Source organism: Mastomys coucha, unplaced genomic scaffold, assembly GCF_008632895.1.
Source record: "Mastomys coucha isolate ucsf_1 unplaced genomic scaffold, UCSF_Mcou_1 pScaffold11, whole genome shotgun sequence".
Classification (NCBI taxonomy): domain Eukaryota; kingdom Metazoa; phylum Chordata; class Mammalia; order Rodentia; family Muridae; genus Mastomys; species Mastomys coucha.
Window position 1 is genome coordinate 7,156,397 of NW_022196893.1, and position 18,918 is coordinate 7,175,314.

The 18,918-nt window shown below is 49.5% G+C and overlaps 3 protein-coding genes across 16 annotated transcripts in view; 2 read left to right on the forward strand and 1 right to left on the reverse strand.

Annotated features, from left to right (window-relative positions):
• The first annotated feature begins 3,284 nt into the window (after window positions 1–3,284).
• On the forward strand, window positions 3,285–5,469 carry Hgh1 (HGH1 homolog). Of its 2 annotated transcripts, XM_031347321.1 has the most exons (6): window positions 3,285–3,969; window positions 4,061–4,161; window positions 4,264–4,362; window positions 4,572–4,663; window positions 4,741–4,863; window positions 4,938–5,469. In XM_031347321.1, exons 1-6 carry the CDS (start codon window positions 3,356–3,358, stop codon window positions 5,088–5,090), a joined length of 1,182 nt encoding a protein of 393 aa, XP_031203181.1. In that variant the 5' UTR covers window positions 3,285–3,355; the 3' UTR covers window positions 5,091–5,469. The 2 variants fall into 2 exon arrangements, with proteins under 2 accessions (XP_031203181.1, XP_031203190.1); XM_031347330.1 differs by lacking the exon at window positions 4,741–4,863 and having other exon boundaries at window positions 4,572–4,640; window positions 4,939–5,469.
• Window positions 5,470–6,215: 746 nt separating this feature from the next.
• LOC116074626 (testis-specific serine/threonine-protein kinase 5) lies at window positions 6,216–14,172 on the reverse strand. 5 transcript variants are annotated; one of them, XM_031347377.1, is made up of 10 exons: window positions 14,130–14,172; window positions 13,735–13,789; window positions 8,751–8,834; window positions 8,311–8,418; window positions 7,923–8,125; window positions 7,791–7,846; window positions 7,318–7,450; window positions 7,122–7,237; window positions 6,616–6,747; window positions 6,216–6,530 (listed from the first exon to the last, which is right to left on the reverse strand). In XM_031347377.1, exons 3-10 carry the CDS (start codon window positions 8,802–8,804, stop codon window positions 6,364–6,366), a joined length of 969 nt encoding a protein of 322 aa, XP_031203237.1. In that variant the 5' UTR covers window positions 8,805–8,834; window positions 13,735–13,789; window positions 14,130–14,172; the 3' UTR covers window positions 6,216–6,363. The 5 variants fall into 5 exon arrangements, with proteins under 5 accessions (XP_031203237.1, XP_031203213.1, XP_031203205.1 ...); XM_031347353.1 differs by lacking the exon at window positions 13,735–13,789 and having other exon boundaries at window positions 8,751–9,821; window positions 14,130–14,156; XM_031347345.1 differs by lacking the exons at window positions 13,735–13,789; window positions 14,130–14,172 and having other exon boundaries at window positions 8,751–9,840.
• Window positions 14,173–14,455: 283 nt separating this feature from the next.
• Mroh1 (maestro heat like repeat family member 1) overlaps window positions 14,456–18,918 on the forward strand; it is a 75,445-nt gene continuing 70,982 nt past the window's right edge. For all 9 annotated transcript variants that reach the window (XM_031347387.1, XM_031347399.1, XM_031347400.1 and 6 more), the window contains exon 1: window positions 14,456–14,565. The gene's annotated coding sequence lies outside the window, so the exon portion shown is untranslated. The remainder of the gene's footprint in view (window positions 14,566–18,918) is intronic.

Below are 18,918 nucleotides of genomic sequence, written 5' to 3' on the forward strand. Positions count from 1 at the left end.
TTAAAAAAAAAAAGGAAAAAAAAAAAAGATAAAGAGAGATAAGTGGGGCTGCTCCCAGAGTTCAAATTCCGGCAACCACATGTTGGCTCACAACCATCCATAACAAGATCTGACTCCTTCTGGAGTGTCTGAAGATAGCTACAGTGTACTTACATATAACAATAAATAAATCTTTAAAAAAGAGAGAGATAAGTGGATATTTTCTATGGGGGTTGTCTCAGCGGGCCCATGCCAAGGCATCCCTTCCTCCTGAGGTACCACATGACCTTAGAGTATAGAGTTTATTCAGGGCATGGGGAGGGGATTTAAGAGGGTAGTAGAGGGAGAGAGTGGGAGAGAGAGGGAGTAGAGAAGAGAAGTAGAGGCTTGCCGTAGCCATGAGCACATGGAGAGAGGGGGAATGGAGAAGAGGAGAGCAAGAGAGAAGCAAGAGAGCAAGAGAGGGAGGAGGGGGCAAGCAGCCCCTTTTATAGTGGGTAAGGCCTAACTGCAGGTTGCGGAGTGGAGCTCAGACAGAATGCTAACAGACAGGAAGCACTATGCCTAGCCCATTTACTTTTCTGTTTTGTTTTGTTGAGATGGGGTTTCTCTGTGTAACAGCCCCGGCTGTCCTCTCCAGGCCCATCTATGCTTTTATTGGTACCTAATAATTATACATAGGTCCTGAGGGTTTAAACTCTAGTCCTCAGGCTTGCAGGGCAAGCACGCTAGCCACTGGGCCCACTTGATGAAAATGTATTGAAAACATTAATTTCAGAGGATAAGGCTATTTGATGCCCTGGTTGACATCATTAGACCCACTCTCTGGTGCTCTAATATCTTTGAGCAAAGGACTGTATGTCAGACAGCTGGCTGTACTACCCTTATGCCAACACTGGCTGTTTTGAACATTCTACAGATGTGCAGAGCTAAAAGATAACTTCATTCTAAGAGATGTGGCTTCAGCAGTGACTGTTTACACAGTTTTGGGTAGGTCTTTTCCAGTACCCTCTCGTACCAGGTCAGAGGAGCACTTCCTTAAAGAGTCTAGCAAAAGAGACTGTCACCGACTGGTATAAAACAAACAATGCCTTGGTTGGTGTTACCATAGTCCTTCATTTGCATAATGACCTATCTTGATTGATGCTAACACCCCACTTTTTTGTTGTTGTTGTTTGTTTTTTAAAGATTTATTTTTTATTATACATAAGCACACTGTAGCTGGCTTCTAACGCACCAGAAGAGGGCGTCAGATCTCATTACAGGTGGTTGTGAACCACCATGTGGTTGCTGGGATTTGAACTCAGGACCTTTGGAAGAGCAGTCAGTGTTCTTACCAGAAGAGCCATCTCGCCAGCCCAACACCCCACTTCTTAGAGGAACATTGTATTAGTTATATTAGACTGTCTGGCAGACTTTGTAAACAGGCTGGGAAGCACCTTTATAGCTGCTTCTTTTGGAGGTATATTTGTACAACAGATTGACCTCAAACATACATGCAAGAGTGACCTTGGAATTCTGGATCCCTATCTCAGCTTCCTAAATGCTGGAGACAGACTCACTGAGATCTACCTACCTCTACCTCCCAAGTGTTGGGATTAAAGGTTTGCACCACTACCATGCTCATCCTTTTTCACCTACTTTTCTAGATTGGGATGGGCTGGTATGGCAGAGAAAGAAATTATAGCAGTGGAGACAAGGAGACACAGCCGCGGAGCTGCAACGGAGGCAGACATGGGGGCTGGGGCAGCAGTAGTAGAAACAGTGGCTTTAAGAGGCAGTGGTGGCCCAGTCCTTTAATCCCAGCACTCAAGAGGCAGAGGCAGGAGGACTTCTGAGTTCCAGGACAGCCAGGGCTACACAGAGAAATCCTGTTTCGAAAACAAAACAAAAAACAACAACAGGGGCTGGAGAGATGGCTCAATGGTTAAGAGCACTGACTGATCTTCCAAAGGTCCTGAGTTCAAATCCCAGCAACCACATGGTGGCTCACAACCATCGGTAATGAGATCTGACACCGTCTTCTGGTGTGTCTGAAGACAGCTATATTGTACTCATATATAATAAATAAATCTTTAAAAAAAACCACAACAACAAAACAAACAAACAAAAAAAAAGAGGCAAGAATCGTAGCCTTTCAGAAACTACCATGAGTCACTGCAAAGGCTGGGAAATCTGGAAAGTTAGTCCTACACAAGAGCTAACCACTTGCCACTGTAGCTGGAAGGGTCCCAGTGAGTGTCTAAGGCTGCACAGGATCTGCAATCGTTGCAGTTCCTGGCTATCTCCTTTGCTGTCTGAAGCAGAGGTTTACAAAACCAGCCAAGGACCAGCCCTGGAAAAACTCCTAACTCAAGATTTCTATTTTAAGAGAGCAAGGGCCAGGCGGTGGTGGCGCATGCCTTTAATCCCAGCACTTGGGAGGCAAAGGCAGGTGGATTTCTGAGTTTGAGGCCAGCCTGGTCTACAGAGTGAGTTCCAGGACAGCCAGGGCTACACAGAGAAACCCTGAATCAAAAAAAAAAAAAAAAAAAAAAAAAAAAAAAAAAAAAAAAAAAAGAGATATTAATTGCTAATAGAGGCACAAGAAGCACCAAATGGAATACTTTCCCAGAACAGACCCCAGTACTGAAGTTATCTTCTGCTAGGATTATGTAGCCGAGAAGGCCAGTGTCCTCCTATCTCCCATCTGTGCTAACAAACGTACCCGTGGAAGGTAATAATATGGGACCACTGAGAAGCAAAAAACAAAATAAAACAAAAAACCGCAGAGAGGTATGGAAGAGAGAAACCGAACAGCAGTCTAGAGAGTCGTGCAGCAGTGTCTGTCGCTAGGCTCCCCCAAACTTGCAAACTGTAGATTTATTTATCAGTTCCCTTTGCCCAAGCCTGCTTGACTCAGACTTCTGGCACTGAAGAGGTCCTAACAAATGCACTAAAGCTAGCCCCTCTGCAAAGTCAGAGGCTGGTCCAAAGCTGCGTCTGCTCCCTCCGGTTCTGGAGGTCTGAACCTAGGGTTTAAGGACGGCCGCAAACACTCTTGACACCAGGAGCACCGGCTTCCGAACTACGCTTCAAATTTTGCGTGTTGGCCTGCGAGGTTCTGATGCCTGGCAAAGCAAACACGCAACAGGCAGCCGGAAAAGGCCCTGTAAGGATTTGGTGGTGGTGGTGGTGGTGGTAAGTGGGGTCCATCTGCTCCAGCTACCGATAGCCTCAGCTCGTGGGAGAAAGCCCAATACTGTGGCCCACAATGCCTCTCGCCAAAGCCGGCCCCGCCCCCTTCAGCCCGGTTCTCTGCCTCGGAAGGGTTTTAACGACTTCCGCTTTTCCGGCCGTGTTCCTGGTACGAAAAGCGACTGAAACTATTGGCGGCATGCGGGGACCGGTAGTAGGTTCGGGGCTCTCCGGTGAGCGGGGGTTGCCGGAGCAGGAGGCTGGCGCGGACTCGGAGGTGGCGGAACTGCTGCCCTTCCTGGTGCTCGGAGCACGAGCAGACCTGCAGACGGCCGCGGCGCAGCACGTGCTGGCGCTGACTGGTGCGGGCTCGGGCCGCATGCTGTTGGCAGGCCAGCCGGCGTTGTTGCGGGCTCTGGTCGACCTTGCGGTGGCTCCAGCCCCAGCCCCTTCCCGCGATGCCTCCCGCGCACTTGTGAACTTGGCTGCTGATCCCGGTGTGCACTGGCAGCTGCTGGCGGCGGACCCGGAGCTGCCTGCCCGCCTGCTGCGCTGTGTGTTGGACCCTCAGTGGCCCTGGGCTGAAGAGGCGGCTGCAGTGTTGGCCAACCTGAGTCGCGAGCCGGCTCCGTGTGCTGCCTTAATGGAGAAGCTGATGGCCGCTGAGCCGGAGCGGCTGGGTCTGGAGCGGCTTGTCAACGCGCTGTGCGTGCCTAGCTACAACGCGGCGGCACCCCTGCATTACCTGGGACCGCTGCTCTCCAACCTTAGCCAGCAGGCGGAGGTGCGTGCTTTTCTCCTGGACCCGGACAGGTGAAACCCAGTCGCCTGCGCGGGTGGGAAGCGGGTGGAGGGGAGTGGAAGTGAACAAGGACAGCAGTGAGTATCCTCTTCCAATAAATAGGTGCGTGGTCCAACGGCTGCTGCCTCTTACCCAGTACACAGACTCTTCCGTGCGCAGGGGTGGGGTAGTGGGAACACTTCGGAATTGCTGTTTCGAACATCGTGAGTGACAAGGAGGGGATTGCACCATTGCTAAGGTGGGGACTGGACCCTAGGGACCCAACGGACCAATCTTCTGATCCTCTTCCTTTTCCCCACCTCCAGGACACCATCAGTGGTTACTTGGTGCCCAAGTTGACATTCTCCCCTTCTTGCTACTGCCCTTGGCTGGGCCTGAAGAGTTTTCGGAGGAAGAAATGGACCGTGAGTGACTTGAGTGGTCTCCCCAGGGCTGTCTGGCTAGAGGGAAGACTACTAGGGGAGATGGGAAAGTGTGCAGGTCCAGAGTCCCATCAGCAGCCTTTGGGGTGGGGGTTGGGGGGGTCGTTACAGACACACACGAGGCTCGGCCAGGCAGAGCAGGGTTTGGGTGTTCAGCCCAGGGACCAATAGGCTCCCACCCTCACTCCTAGAGCTGCCTGTGGACCTGCAGTACTTGTCACCAGACAAGCAACGGGAGCCGGATGCTGACATCCGAAAGATGCTCATTGAAGCCATCATGCTGGTGAGCAGGGGCCTGGGATGTTAATGCCTCTCCACAATTCCGTATTGGCATCTGAATAACCTTTTCCATCTTTGTAGCTGACAGCCACTGCGCCTGGTCGGAAGCAGGTACGGGACCAGGGTGCTTACTTGATCCTTCGAGAGCTACACAGCTGGGAACCAGAGCCTGATGTGCGAATGGCTTGCGAGAAGCTTATCCAGGTGAGTGCAGGCTCAGAAAGGCTAGGCAAGTGCCAACCGCTTAGGAGCTGCTCACCTGCCTTCTCTGCTTGCAGGTGCTCATTGGTGATGAGCCAGAGGCTGGCATGGAAAACCTGCTGGAGGTGCAGGTACCTGAAGATGTGGAACGACAGCTACAGGAGCTAGACCAGCAAGAGCAGCAGGAGCTTGCTCAAGAGCTAAGAGGCAAGGGTGCCCCACAGACCTGAAGCCCCTTTGGCCTGAATGCCAGCTTCAAACCCACCTTTGCCAGTGTTCGCACAGAGCTCTAGGGTAAATGCCCATTAAATGTTGAGAAGCTCAAGGATACTACCCAGTCCTGTGCCCTGTTGCAACCAGCAGTAATGCACGTTGTTCAGAGCTGCACTATTGAGCCAGAGCTGGCCCTGTCCTGTGTCACAGTTGCCACAGATGAGGTGGGATGCTGGTCGTCACTGGAGCTATGAGGAGCCTATTCCCAGACAGTGATAGGACTGGACTGAAAATACTGCAAGCCCTGGGAAGCCAACGAGTTTTTCATTCCTGAAGGCACTGAAGGGGTCTGGACATGGGTAGGCTTAGAGATATAAAGAGTGCTGTGAACCCCAACCTTTGGAGTCTTTTTGCTTTCCTTGCCCAAGACTTTAAAAAAACAGACTATACTTGGACCCATTCTTTCTAGAATGCTCTGCCTTCTGGGCCTGTCTTTGCATCACTTGCTGGGTTTCCCACTTGCTGTCTCTATTTCACTGTTTCATCTGTCAGGCTTCTTACTCCCAGGTTGAATTGGGACTTAGCCATTCAGATAGAACCTGCTCCTTGGTTAGCTTTCCTGAGCCTCAGTTGCCTTTCAAGACATCCAGACTCTCCTACCATACCTTGCTTACCTTTGGCAGAGATTCTTCTGTGTGTTCTTGCAGCATTTACCCCTGTACGATATTCCCCCCAACATTTGGAGCCTACTCTGTGTATGCATCCTTTCTTCCTAATTCTGTAGATGCCATGGCACGTTTTGCCCTACGGTGTCCCCCTTTCTGAGCCACAGACTTTTCTCCGCCTGTGTGTGCTGTTTTCTTCAGCAAAAATGTCCTCCCAGGTCCCTTCAAGGGAGTTTGCAATGTTCCACTTCATACCTCTGAAGCTGGAAGACTATGTTTTGTCATGTGTGGCTAGGTGTTTTCAAGATCCCCCTCCCCTCCATGCCCCCCCCCCCCCAATGCTCTCCAGTACTCTTGTTAAAGCTTTGACACTATTGGCAGATGCACCATGTAGACTGGTGTTTTCTCTCTGACCCATGTCCCCAAGGAGATACCCCTAACCTACCAGCCCGCCCTTGTCGATAGCTGCATCCTTAATTCAACAGAATGAACATTTTTTTTTATCTGCACACACCCACCCACCCTCAATTCACCAGAGAGTGCCCAGCCATGTTCCGGTTGGAGAACATGGGACATAGAGAGCAGCCACCTGCCATGGTACGCCTAAGCCCAAGGGTTGTAGAACCTATTGCTCTGGTGCAGGCTTCCAGGTGCTGCAGAGCTGGGCCAGAGAGGCTCTCCTTGGAGATGTCCTGCCACTGGAGGGGCTGGAGCCTTTGCTTCTGGCATACCTGCTATCTCTGTCAGGCTCTATGTTGTCTAGGGCTATTGTGGACCAGGAGTGCTCCTGTTCTGCAATGGAGCAAAGCAGAGGGTCATGTGGATTGCTAGAGACATGGTCCACAGCCCAACCAGTCCCCTGTGAGCCATTCCCCACCTCGGGGAGCTCCCAGCCCAGAGGGCAGCATGTGTTCTGCAGGCAGCATCCAGCAGTGAGCAGCCACCTGCTGTAGGTCTAGGCGGTCACATGGATGCAGCTGAAGCAGCCCTCGGATCAGGTCCCGGCACTCTACAGGGGAGGGCTCACTGCTGGAGCCTGCCACAATCCTGACCCATACTCAACTACTGTCAGAAATGTTGGCAACTTGAGAGCAATCACTGCTAGTCCTGGCAAGGGTTCAGGGGCTATTATCCAAAGGGAACTGAGGCCCAGAGGAGGGGTAAGGTATTCTGGGCAAGTGCCATGTTAGATATTCAGTAGGACTGGTACCCCTCCAAGTCAGTCCCACCCTCAGCCCAACTTCCCCAACATGCAGTTCGTGGACTGGACTTTCCCAGCATATGGGGGAGGGCGATACCACGTTCTCTTCGCTATGGTCCTGGCCTCGCTGCCCTTCAGGCTCGAGCTGGGCCTTGGGAGGAGCGTGGTGTGGTGGTGCTCACCTGGGGACAGCCCTGGCTTGAAGATGGGACCTCGACGAATCAGGTGCAGCATGCGATGGGGCTGGTGTTCCTTGAAGGGCAGCTTCCCAGACACCATGGCATGGAGGATGATCCCTCTGGGGACCCAGCTTCCTCAGGGCGTTGTCCCTCCCAGGCCCACCCATGGGTTCTGCTGGGGGGGACCTGAGGTACTCACAGGCTCCACAGATCAGCCTGCTCACCGTTGTACTTCTTGCTCATGAGGATCTCTGGGGCCGTGTAGGCCACAGAGCCACAGAAAGTGCTCAGCAGAGAATTCTTAAGCCTCACCCAGTTGGCAAAGCCAAAATCTGCACATAGTATGCCCGCAGGGCAGGGCAGGGCAAGGAAACACAGGTGATGAAAGGTTGGGAAGAGTGGGTTCAAGAGAACATGTTAGAATAGTGGGACTTAGGGAGGGAAGGAACTTGGATTACATGTAAGAATGAGGGAGAAACGAGGCAGGGACTCCTGTGGATGTAGGTCAGTGGGTTTAGGCTATAGATAAGAGCTGAATTCGGGCTTTGTGGGAGAGCTGAAGGTCAGGGCTAGGTCATTAGTCATTATTGGGGACAGGAGTCTGGAACAGGCAGAAGTTGGGAGGTAGGAGTCCAGAATTAAACTTGGACTGATGGAGCTGAATGGGCTCACCTGTCAGCTTTATGAAGCCCTGGTCATCCAACAGGATATTTTCACATTTCAAGTCCCTGTGGGAGAAGGGAATGTGGGAGCTGGGCTCAAGTGGGTCAGCAGATATCCAGATAGGCCAGACAGCACCCTCACCTGTGTACAATGCCAACATTGTGGCAGTGGGCCACAGCGCTGACCAGTTGCCAGAACAGCCTTCGGGCCTCTTCTTCCTCCAGCCCTGGGCAACATCGGAGGTCTGACACTGCATTGATATGCTCCAACAGGTCACCTCTCGCTGCCAACTCCAGTACCAGGTAGGAGCGCTGGCTGTTCTGGTAGGTCTCATACAGCTGAACCTAGCAAACACCCCCAATACTCTATGTACACTGTTATCCTGAAGAAGTGGGGGCCAAGAGTTCTGGGAATGTCAGGCACAGTAGCTCTCAGTTGCAGGGTGAGACACGACTTGATGCAAGGATCAAAAAGGTTCCAAGCGAAGAAGTGGGGCATGGCGTAGACAACAGGCATGGTAAGGACTTACTATGTTCACGTGCTTGTAGGTAGCATTGAGTGATAAAATCTCCCGGGGCAGGAACTTTCTGGAATATTCCGCTGGGGCTTCAGCCGTGGACACAATCTTAATAGCCACCTGAGGAAGATGTAGAGTGTTCAACTGTGTGTAGATTCCTCAGGGTAGGCCCACTGTTATTTATATACATTGCTCAACCCCTCCACATGGCTGGGCAAGAAATATCCTTGGAAGGATTGTGCCTGCCTCACCTTTTGTCCTGGGTACATATATATGTTTGAGGGATTGGGGAACAGCATTAGGAAGCTGAGAAAAAATAGGACTTAGGATGGAGATCCTATAGAGGAAGCTAGGGGAACTAGAAGGTCCCTGAGAGGGGTTAGGACAGGCCTGCTGGAACCAGCTTAGGATACCCCAAGGAACCCACAGAGAAGGTGGCAGGCCTGCCTCACCATAGTGTGGTGCTTGCCCCGCAAGTCACAGGATAGCCTAGGGTTGTGCTTCATGCGCTCACGTGTTGCATAGGCCAAGTAGACCTTGGAGAAAGCACCAGATCCGATCTTCTTGGAGGAGAGCAAGTAACCATTGTTCATGCATTCTCGAACCTGTTCTATGAACACCCTCTGATCCAACTTGCGCCGGCTGTTGCTCCTCATGGAAGGCAGGGTGCCACAGAATTGGGCTTGGTGGGCCAGCTTACTGCCCGTCAGCCAGGGGAAGGGACACAGCGGAGGTCTAACTTGTTTCAGAGGGCAAGGGACTAGGGAAGCAGAAGGCCAGGAAGGACCCGCCGTCCCTTGGAGAAAACAGTCGAGTTTCTGAAGGCGTAGTGGGTTTTAGGCTAAAAGCGTAGGTTAAGAGCCTCAGGAGGAGGCTTCCACAGCTCTAGACTGACTGGAGAGGAGAAACTCCAAAGGACTGGGTGTAGGTTCTAGAATAGAAGGTTCTAGAGATGCACTTGCATTGTGCCCTCAAAGGTATCGTCTTAAGCCCTGTCATCTCTGAAGCTATCGTACTGGATTAGCCCTATCCAATGCTGTGTTCTCCTTTTGTGAGATGAGAATTAATATGAAGGGCTAGCACCAGGATGTGGCTTTTGTGGGCCACTCTGCATGCGATTGAATAGAAAGGCCTTTTCATTATTTTTGGGGGGGGGAGGTGGGTGAGAGGAGAGGAAGCTTTGAATCGCCTAGAGCTGGGGTGACAGATGGATGTGAGCTACCTGATCTGGATTCTGGAAGTTAAACTTGGGTCCCCTGCAAGAACAAAATGTGTTCTTAATTGCTGAGCCATTTCTTCAGCCCCTGTACAAGGCCATTAAAGAAGCTAGGATGGTTAAGTCTTCTAAGGATTTCAAGAAGTCAAAAGAGATCAGCTGCTGTTTCATTCTTTGAGGAGATGCCAACCAAGGTCACTGCTAAATGAATCAGGAATGGCAAGAGTCCAGGATGCTCTAATCTGGTCTTCCTCTACTGCAGTGGTTCTCAACCTGTGGGTCTCCCCTTTGAGAGTGACAAACAACCCTTTCACAGGGGTCACCAAAGACCATCAGAAAACACAGATATTTACATTATGATTCATAACAGTAGCACAATTACAGTTATGAAGTAGCAACGTGTGATGACATTTTGAGAATTCTAGAATTTTTGTTTCTTTCAAAAAAACACAGAAATATTACAAGAACACACTTAAAAAATATTTATGTATGAGTATACTGTCGCTGTCTTCAGATACACCAGAAGAGGGCATCAGATTCCATTAAAGATGGTTGTGAGCCACCATGTGGTTGCTGGGAATTGAACTCAGGACCTCTGGAAGTGTGGCCAGTGCTCTTAACCGCTAAGCCATCACTCCAGCCCCACTCTTTCATTTTAATCCCAGGAGTAGAGATGCAGGGTGCTTCGACTGTCTGCAGCAGCTATGATTTGCCTCATGCTCTAGCAGAAGCATGTTTCTGTCAGCTGAAGATAGTTTCTCTAATGATGTAACATTTAGAATTTCAGGAACTTTTCAGGGGGTACATAAATGTGAAGGCCCACCAGGCAGTGGTGGCGCACACCTTTAATCCCAGCACTTGGGAGCCAGAGACAGGAGGATTTCTGAGTTCAAGGCCAGCCTGGTCTACAGAGTGAGTTCCAGGACAGCCAGGGCTACACAGAGAAATCCTGTCTCGAAAACCAAAACAACAACAACAAAAAAACCAAACCAAAACAACAACAACAAAAAACCAAACAAATAAATGTGAAGGCCCCCAAGAGGCGGTGGCTAGTTGTTGGTCATTTAGGAATGTTGCTTATGGTTTGTTAGTAGCTATCTGTGGTCAAAGAAGAAACAAAAGGAAAGAAATTAGAACCAGGTATCTCTCTCTCCCCTTCTATCCTAGTTTCTCTCCTAATGTTAGGGGGTGAAACAGAGGGGGATAAAGGGTGGGAAAAAGAACCCACAAAGTAGTAAAAGGCCAGCTGCAGCAATGAAAATAATTTTATGGTTTGGGGTTACCATACCATGAAGTCACAGCATTAGAAAAGTTGAGAATCCCTGCTCTGCTGGAACTTGATGTTTCCTTTAAAGATGTATTTATTATGTATAAGTACACTGTAGCTGCCACACCAGAAGAGGGCGTCAGATCTCATTACAGATGTGAGCCACCATGTGGTTGCTGGGAATTGAACTCAGGACCTCTGGAAGAGCAGCCAGTGCTCTTAACTGTTGGGCCCCTGGATTTGATTTTTGACCCAGGCCAGACCTGCTGCAGGAAGCCCACCTGGGGCTTTCTGCAGATTTGAACTCATCTTCAGGGAAAGCAAAGGCTGCTTCCCCAGACTACTCTACGGGGCATGGGAGCTACTATCACTTCTCATTTTCAACTCCAGAGTCACAGCTGACATTCCCTTAGCATGTGATAGTTGCCAGCTGCTTTTCTAAGTACTCATCTTAGCTGTACCCCCGTGGTCATGACTCATTCCCTGAGCACACAGAAGTGCCAAAGGTGGCTCATGCTCAGAATTTCAAATCTGAATGCAACGGAGCAATACATGTTATACAGACGATGAAATTGAGGTTCAGTAGTGGCAGAGTACTCATAAAGGTCTGAAATGTGTTTAGAGGTCTAATGAGCCTTGGAGACTTGTGTCTTCTTGCACTATGTGGAAGGCTTTACAATAAGGTGCTGGAAAAGCCCGTCCTGAAATGTCAGGTTTGTTTTCTCATCCACCATCTGGTAACTTTTTGGAATGAATAGCTCATAGCTATAGCCCTTGTCTTAGAAAGAGAAGAAATATTGAAAATGTGGACACAGTAACTGTCCTGTGAGGTAATCTGGAGCTTAGGTAAAAGGAAATTGATCCTGGGGATTGAATACAGGGTTGGCTATCTGAGATGTTGGAGGCCTGTGATGGGTTTATGAGTGACAAGGTGAAGGTCACATGACTCTACCCTGGCCCAGCGGTGTCACTGAGCTACTGCTGTCTACTCAGAGTCTCTCAGCTGTGTCCCTTTCACTTTCTTGGCTCCTGTCTGTGCCAGAAACCAAATGGAAGCTAGCAACTATTAAGCTGTGTGATAAGAGTCTGGATCCAGAAAGATCACATTGCTTTTGCAATGTTCTTAAAAAACAAAACAAAAAAAAAAAACTTAATTTTTTGTTTTATGTATATGAGTGTTTTGCCTGTATGTATGTATGTACACTGTGTGCAGGCCTGGTACCTGTGGAGTTCAGAAGGGGTACCAGATCCTCTGGAAATGGTGTTAAGCATGGTTGTCAGCCACCATGTGGGTGCTGGGAACTGGAACTGAACCAGAGTCCTCTGTAAGAAGAGCAAATAAGTATTCTTGGGGCTGGTGAGGTGGCTCAGCGGATAAGAGCACCGACTGCTTTTCCAAAGGTCCTGAGTTCAAATCCCAGCAACCACATGGTGGCTCACAACCACCCATCATGAGATCTGACGCCTTCTTCTGGTGTGTCTGAAGGCAGCTACAGTGTACTTATTTATAATAATAAATAAAAATCTTTGGGCCAGAGCAAGCAAGGACTGAATGAGTGGGCTGACCCAGAGGGAGCAGGGTTGGCCTGAGCAAGCTGACGTCCTAAAAGTCAATTCCCAACAATCAGATGAAAGCTCACAGCTATCTGTACAGCTACAGTGTGTACTCATATGCATAAAATAAATAACTCTTTAAAAAAAAAGTATTCTTAACCACTGAGCCATCTCTCTATCACCCACATTTTTAATTATTATTTTAAGATTTTATTCTTGCCGGGCATGGTGGTGCTCATCTTTAATCCCAGCACTCAGGAGGCAGAGGCAGGTGGATTCCTGAGTTTGAGGTCAGCCTTATCTACAAAGCAAGTTCCAGGATAGCCAGGGCTACACAGAGAAACAAAAACTAAATATTTTATTTGTGTGTGTGTGTGTGTGTGTGTGTGTGTATGCCTATGGAACTTAGAAGCTTTGGTTCCACCTGCAGCTGGAAGTGAGAGCTGGCTGTGAGCTCCCCAACATGGGAGATGGCAGAATGTGTTCCTAACTATGGAGCCACCTCTCCAGTTCCTTTGCCTTGTCTTGTCCTTCCTTCTATCGGCACCCTTACTACTCCATCAGCTCCACTGAGTTTTACCCAGTACCTCGTGTGCTGGGCTGTATGCTGAACAATAAAAGTAAAAATCAAGTTGTCATACAAGCTGAACAGCTTGTATGTTTGTGGCAGGGATAGCTGACTGCTGTGTGCTGAGGATCAGCAGGGCATGTTGGAATGTGTGGCCAGAGCACTGCCACTGTCCACTGCAAGGCTTTTCAGGCTGGAGAGAGAGAGTGGGGGGGGGGGAGAGGCAGGAGAGGGAGAGGGAGGAGAGGGAGAGAGGGAGGAGGGAGAGCGAGACAGACAGACAGGGAAGACAGAGACAGAGAGCTCTGGCTGTGAGTATGGAAAAGACCTCCTTCCCTGGCAGCTACCCAAGTTAGTCCCCTCTCTCTGTTTTCTAGCATCTTCCTAGGCCATGACCCCATCCATTCTCTTACTCAGTATGTTCTGTCTCTCTCGGGCTATAGATCCAACCAAGTCCTTCTCACCGTGGATAAAGAACATTGGCTCTCAGTTTGCCTCGGACCCCCTCAGCTTATTGCCCTTCCAGGACCGGTTCAACCACAGCTTCATTTCTCCATCTAACTGTCGGCCTAGATAACGTGGTGGTAGCTAACTGCTTCCCCTTACTCAACTGGCTCTTGGTTCTTTTGCTTTCAGAACTCTGCCTACAACTTTCTCTTGTTTACACACAATCTGGTTGATTTCAACCTCTGGTTCTCTGCAGGAGCCAAGTCTTCCTGGCATGATCCTGCCCCAATTGTCCCAGGCACAAGGTCTTACGTAACCTTGCTTTCTTGGCACCAAACCCAACCCCCTTTATAGCATTCCCATAGGACAGGCATTATGGCTTACTTTTTCTTGTTTCTTCACCTCTTCCCAGGCTTAGCGGCTTTAGGTGCACCTGGAGCTGGGACACCAGCTAGTAGTGAGCAGCCCAAGTTGCTAGGACCTGATCATGTCTTGTTGATAGGTTGGGCATGTACCTCTGATGGGCATGGCCATGTGTACGTTTAGGGGTCCATGAATTAGGGGCTTTGGGTATGTTTTAGGCGTTTAGTGTGTGACTAATGTAGACAATACCTTGTGTGTGTCCGTGACTGCTGCACAAGGTGTGCTGGGGCTGTTCTTTGTTTAGTTTTGTTTTTTGTTTTTGTTTTTCTTCCCGACACAGGGTCTCACTTTGTAGCCCAGGCTGTCCTAGAATTCACTATGTAGGCCAGGATGGCCTCGAATTCAAAGGAATCTACCTGCCTCTGCTTCTCCAGTGCTGGGATGAAAGGAGTGCGCCACCACTCCCGCCCGGTGGAGTTTTCTGCAGTTGGAAGCCGAGTCCGAATACTCTCGAGAACAGCGCTTGCGCACACGGCGTCTGGCGCAGCAGCAGTACTCACACTTGTCTTGTGAAATAGTCACCAGACCGCTGGGGTACCCGGCAGAGCACAGGAAGGAGTCGGTGTACCTAGGCTCTCCAGGGAGCGGGGCGTGGGCGGAGCTAACGTGAGGGACAGAACTCTGACCAATGAGAGTGGAGATCGCATGGAGGCGGGCCCAAATCGCCGCGCGCCAGGCCGCAGTTGGCCAGAGGGCTACGGGGATGGGCTCGGAGCGCTGCTCCGCCTACTCTGGGACGCTTGGGGCATAGAGGGCGGCGCCCGGGCCGTGGCGGCGGCGGCGGCTCCTCAGGTAAACGGCTTGTTAAGGCTCATCTTTGGTAGCGGGGCCTAGGTACCCTTTGGGGAACTTGGACCGGAGAGCCTAGGGGTCCCATCTGCCAGCAGCAAGAGAAGCTGAGTCAAGGGGGGGCGCCTACCCAAGGTCAGCGGGCCGGTGCCAGGAGGTGCTGAGAGATCTCAGGTGTGCCCAGCGGGCCCGGCTTCGCGTGTCACACCTGGAAGGGATCTCGGAGCTTGCGATTCAGTTCTGACTTGTCAGACATCGGCGCGTGGTCCCCGGACCCTGTCCCTGCTGTCTGATGGGTCGCGTGGTCCATGTCCTAGTCCCTTCCGGGAACTCGGTGACTGACTCAAGACCCTGGTCCTCTGCGGGCTAGGGGCTCGTGTTCAGGTCCTTGAGCTCCACAACTGGGCCACTGGCATTTGTGTCTCTTTCATAAAACTGAGCCTTAATTCAGAGACTTGCAAAGCCAGCGCGCACCGCAGCCACTAGTCTTTTCTGTGTTCTCTTTGCCGATTAAAGGAGGCGGTGTAGAGCAGGAAAGTGATTTGTCCAGAGTCACGAGGATTGCTGGCCCCAGGGAGAATGCCACGAAACTCGGAGTATAGAATTCAGGAAAGGTGAGAGCTAGGTGAGGTTGAGGCAGGGCTGGCACTCCAGGTTTGGGGTTCCGATTTTCCAGGCAAGTCAGTTTAGTTATGCAGCAAGACTCGGCTCTACCCTGTACAGAGCTCAGGTAATGGATGGAGCCATAAACTCAAGTGCAGTGAGTAAGCATAAGGAGCCGCGGGAGAGGGATAGAGGATGGCATCTGGAGACCTGGGGCTGTGAGCTGGAGTTGAGGCAGAGGCTAACTTTGAGGGGCTAGTCTTGGTTGGAGGCAAGAAACACTTTGGAAGGGGATGGTGGTAGAAATGGAGATGAAATGAAGAAACAGCCTGCGACCTAGTTAATTAAATGGTAAAAAATTCAGGAAGTACATAGGTGGAGCAGGACAGGGGTGAAGGTTGAAGGGTTAAGTCTTAGCTGCTCTGTTGGACTTGATTGACTATGATCATCTAGATGAAGACCCCCCAGCAGACATAGGGTTGATGGAGCACAAGAGCAGAGATCCTATGCAAATCACTGGTTGTGGGATATTTCCTTGGCGCATGCATGTGTTTATGACTTGGTTGGCTGTGCAGGCTCTGCACCTGCAGGCCAGGAGATGCTTCTCCCAGTAGGCTTTAGATGTGTGGCTCAGATGAGGAATGTCTTTCTGGTCTCTTAATGTCAAAGTCAAATGGCTGAGGCCTGGCCGCCTATGTTAACTTGAAACTGATGTCCAGGCAGCTGTCTTACTCAACCTGCGTCTTGTCATATCTCCCTTCCTCAGAAGTGACTGTTGAGGGACACCAGAGGCCAGAGGTGGGACCTGTAGGACCTGTGCTTGTCTCAGTTGACGGTCATCTGTGTGTGTGTGTGTGTGTTTTGGGGGGAGGGGTTGTAGATGTCTGTGCTTAGTTTTCTTTCCTATGGTTCTCAGAGGCCCAGGGGAGACGCAGAGTTACTGCTGTCCGATGAGCAACTCCAGGCCTCCTGATGGCTTTTTATTGAGCTGAGTTGTTGTGAGTCAAAAGACATCCTTGCTGATGTGAGGGTACACAGCTTGATCCCCTTCGGGAAATAACACCACAGGAAGGGTTTTGGTGGCTCTTGTAATTGCTGAACATCATATGGATGGTGCTTTTTCCCCTGACCTCCAGGCTGCTCTTGCTTCAGGGGTTTGCATGTAAGCCCAGTTCCACGTGACTTATTTGAGAAACCATATTCTTAGTGGATGGTGGGCAGTGAGCTCCTGACTGTGTTACCTTGGGACACCATCTCAGGTTCTTGCTAGTTACTCTAGAAGTTGACCCCTCTCTGGCCCAATTCCTCCGAGGTAAGGCATTCTGTGACTGCATGTGCCTGGAAACCCCCCCGCCCCACCTCTTACCACCCATCCCCCACCAGTTGTTTATCATTACCTTGGGGCTATATTATATCCGAGACTGAGCCCAGCAGGAATTTGCTAAATGTTCACGTGCATACTGGTTCTCTGTTCAAATAAATGTAGATGCTGTGAACTGGGTGTGGTGGTGCACACCTGTAAAAAAAAAAAAGAAGAACACCCCTCCATACGGAAAGGAAAGGCCCCATCAATCCTGTCTGTCATCATCTCTCATTTGTTTTGCTTTGTTTTGCTTTTTCAGAGTTGTCCCAGCCTGACTAATACTCACACACATAAATGTCTGAGTCCTAGAGTGGAGGGAGCATCTGCAAATGATGAGAAAGGGGGTTGACAATGTAAAGCAGTAGCAGCCACTCCTGAGGCTCTGTCACTTGTGCCAGCATCCAGCACCAAAGGGGGTCCTTGTCCTTCTGTCAGGTGTGCACAGAGCTTGCAGCTGTCTGGCTTCTCTCCCCCACCGTGTCAGAGTCCATGAATATATGAATACAGGTGCTGGATATCAGTCGCTGGTGGCTATGCAGTAAGCATGTTTAAGGCTGTCTGGCTCTAGAGCCATGTCCTGAACTCCACTCTGCCACACTCTATCAACTTTGGCAAGACAGCAGGACATGCACTTTGTCCTAAGGGATAGTCAGCACAGACTCTGTATGTCTGTTGGTTAGCTACTCTGAGAATTCCTGGGTGTCCTTTTGCTTGTTTGTGTTAGTAATGTACAAGATGTATTTGCACACTAATTTTTAAGTAGAGTAGCCTCCTAGTACACATTTGTTCAATGTGTACCCAAATTATTTATTTATATTTTTGTTGTTTATCGAGACAGGATCTTTCTATTATGTAGCCCTGGTTGTCCTGAAACTCTTTACATAGACTAGGCTGGCCTTGAACTCACCAAGATCCTCTGCCTCCTAAGTGATAGGATTAAGGGCGTTCATCACCACTTTATATTATTTTAAAATATTGATGTTTATTTATTATTTACTAATACGTATGTGTGTGTACCTGAGTATATGTATGTATACCATATATGTGCAGGATCTGTAGGAAGTAAGAAGAGGGCATGGGATTGCCTAGAATTGGAGTTACAAGTGATTAGGAACCGCCATATGGGCTCTGGGAACTGAACTTGGGTCTTCTCCAAGATCAGTAAGAGCTTTTGACAGCTGAACCATCTTTTCAGCCTCAGTTACTGTCTTTTAAAATGGCTATTCTAGTTTTGTTGTTGTTGTTGTTGATTTGCTTGTTTCTGCTCGGTGCTGGTGACTAAACCCAGGGCCCTGTGCACATGAGGCAAGCATTCTGCCATTGATCTCCCATCTCTCCCAGATTATGGCTGTTCTAAAAGGAAGGAGGGCTAGCTTATTGTACTTCCACCTGCCCCAAATTAGAGGAACTTTAATTAATTAATTTTGGTTCTTCAAGACAGAGTTTCTCTGTGTGGCTTTGGATGTCCTAGAACGAGATCGTATAGACCAGGGTGGCCTTGAAAGAGATCCGCCTGCCTCTGCCTCCCAAGTGCTAGGATTAAAGGTGTGCACCACCACTGCCCGGCAACATGAGTTCTTTTTGAATCAAATCCTACTTTGGTCTTTAATAATTTTTTCCTTTTGGGCTGGAGAGATGTCTTAGCATTTAAGAGCACTGACTGCTCTTCCAGAGGTCCTGAGTACAAATCCCAGAAACCACAACCATCTGTCTGGTGTGTCTGAGGACAGCTATAGTGTACTCATCATCTATATAAAATAAAGAAATAAAATCTTTTAAAAAATTAAAAAAAAAAACAATAATTTTGTCCCTTTTTAAAAAAAGATCTATTTTATTCTTATTTATGTATATATTTGTATGTGTCTGTTTGTGTGTATGTACATATTTCGGACATCCCTGTGCAAGGCTCTGGATCCTCTAGAGCTGGAGTTACCTATGGATGGGGTGCTGGGAATTGAACTCGGCCTTCAGGAAGAGCAGCAAGTGCTCTTGACCGCTGAGCGCTTCCTGCTTTCCCTTCCTACCGTTTGTTCTTTACTCTGTGTTTTTTTTTTGTTTTCCTTTATTTGCTGTTATTGTTGTTGACTCTTTTATCTGGTGCTGAGAATCAAGTCAGACCGCTGTATCATTTACCATTCACCTTACCACACAGCTCTCTCCTTAGACCTGGACCTTTGTGCCTATGTTAGGAGGCAGAGGCAGGCGGATTTCTGAGTTCGGGGCCAGTCTGATCTACAGAGTGAGTTCCAGGACTGCCAGGGCATACAGAGAAATCCTGTCTTGAAAAACCAGAAAGAGAGAGAGAGACAGAGAGACAGACAGAGAGAGACAGAGAGAGACAGAGAGAGACAGAGAGAGACCATCTCATAGTACAAATTTCTCTCAAGCTT

What these genes read in the sequence shown, in the direction of transcription:
- Hgh1 (XM_031347321.1), top strand. Translation starts at nt 3,356, where the DNA reads ATGCGGGGACCGGTAGTAGGTTCGGGGCTCTCCGGTGAGCGGGGGTTG. An exon ending in TTCGGAGGAAGAAATGGACC is followed by an intron (nt 4,363 to 4,571) that starts GTGAGTGACTTG and finishes CCTCACTCCTAG; the next exon opens with AGCTGCCTGTGGACCTGCAG. An exon ending in CTTGCGAGAAGCTTATCCAG is followed by an intron (nt 4,864 to 4,937) that starts GTGAGTGCAGGC and finishes CTCTGCTTGCAG; the next exon opens with GTGCTCATTGGTGATGAGCC.
- LOC116074626 (XM_031347353.1), bottom strand. Translation starts at nt 8,954, where the DNA reads ATGAGGAGCAACAGCCGGCGCAAGTTGGATCAGAGGGTGTTCATAGAA. An exon ending in CCTACAAGCACGTGAACATA is followed by an intron (nt 8,126 to 8,310) that starts GTAAGTCCTTAC and finishes GGTGTTTGCTAG; the next exon opens with GTTCAGCTGTATGAGACCTA. An exon ending in GGGCTTCATAAAGCTGACAG is followed by an intron (nt 7,451 to 7,790) that starts GTGAGCCCATTC and finishes TACTATGTGCAG; the next exon opens with ATTTTGGCTTTGCCAACTGG.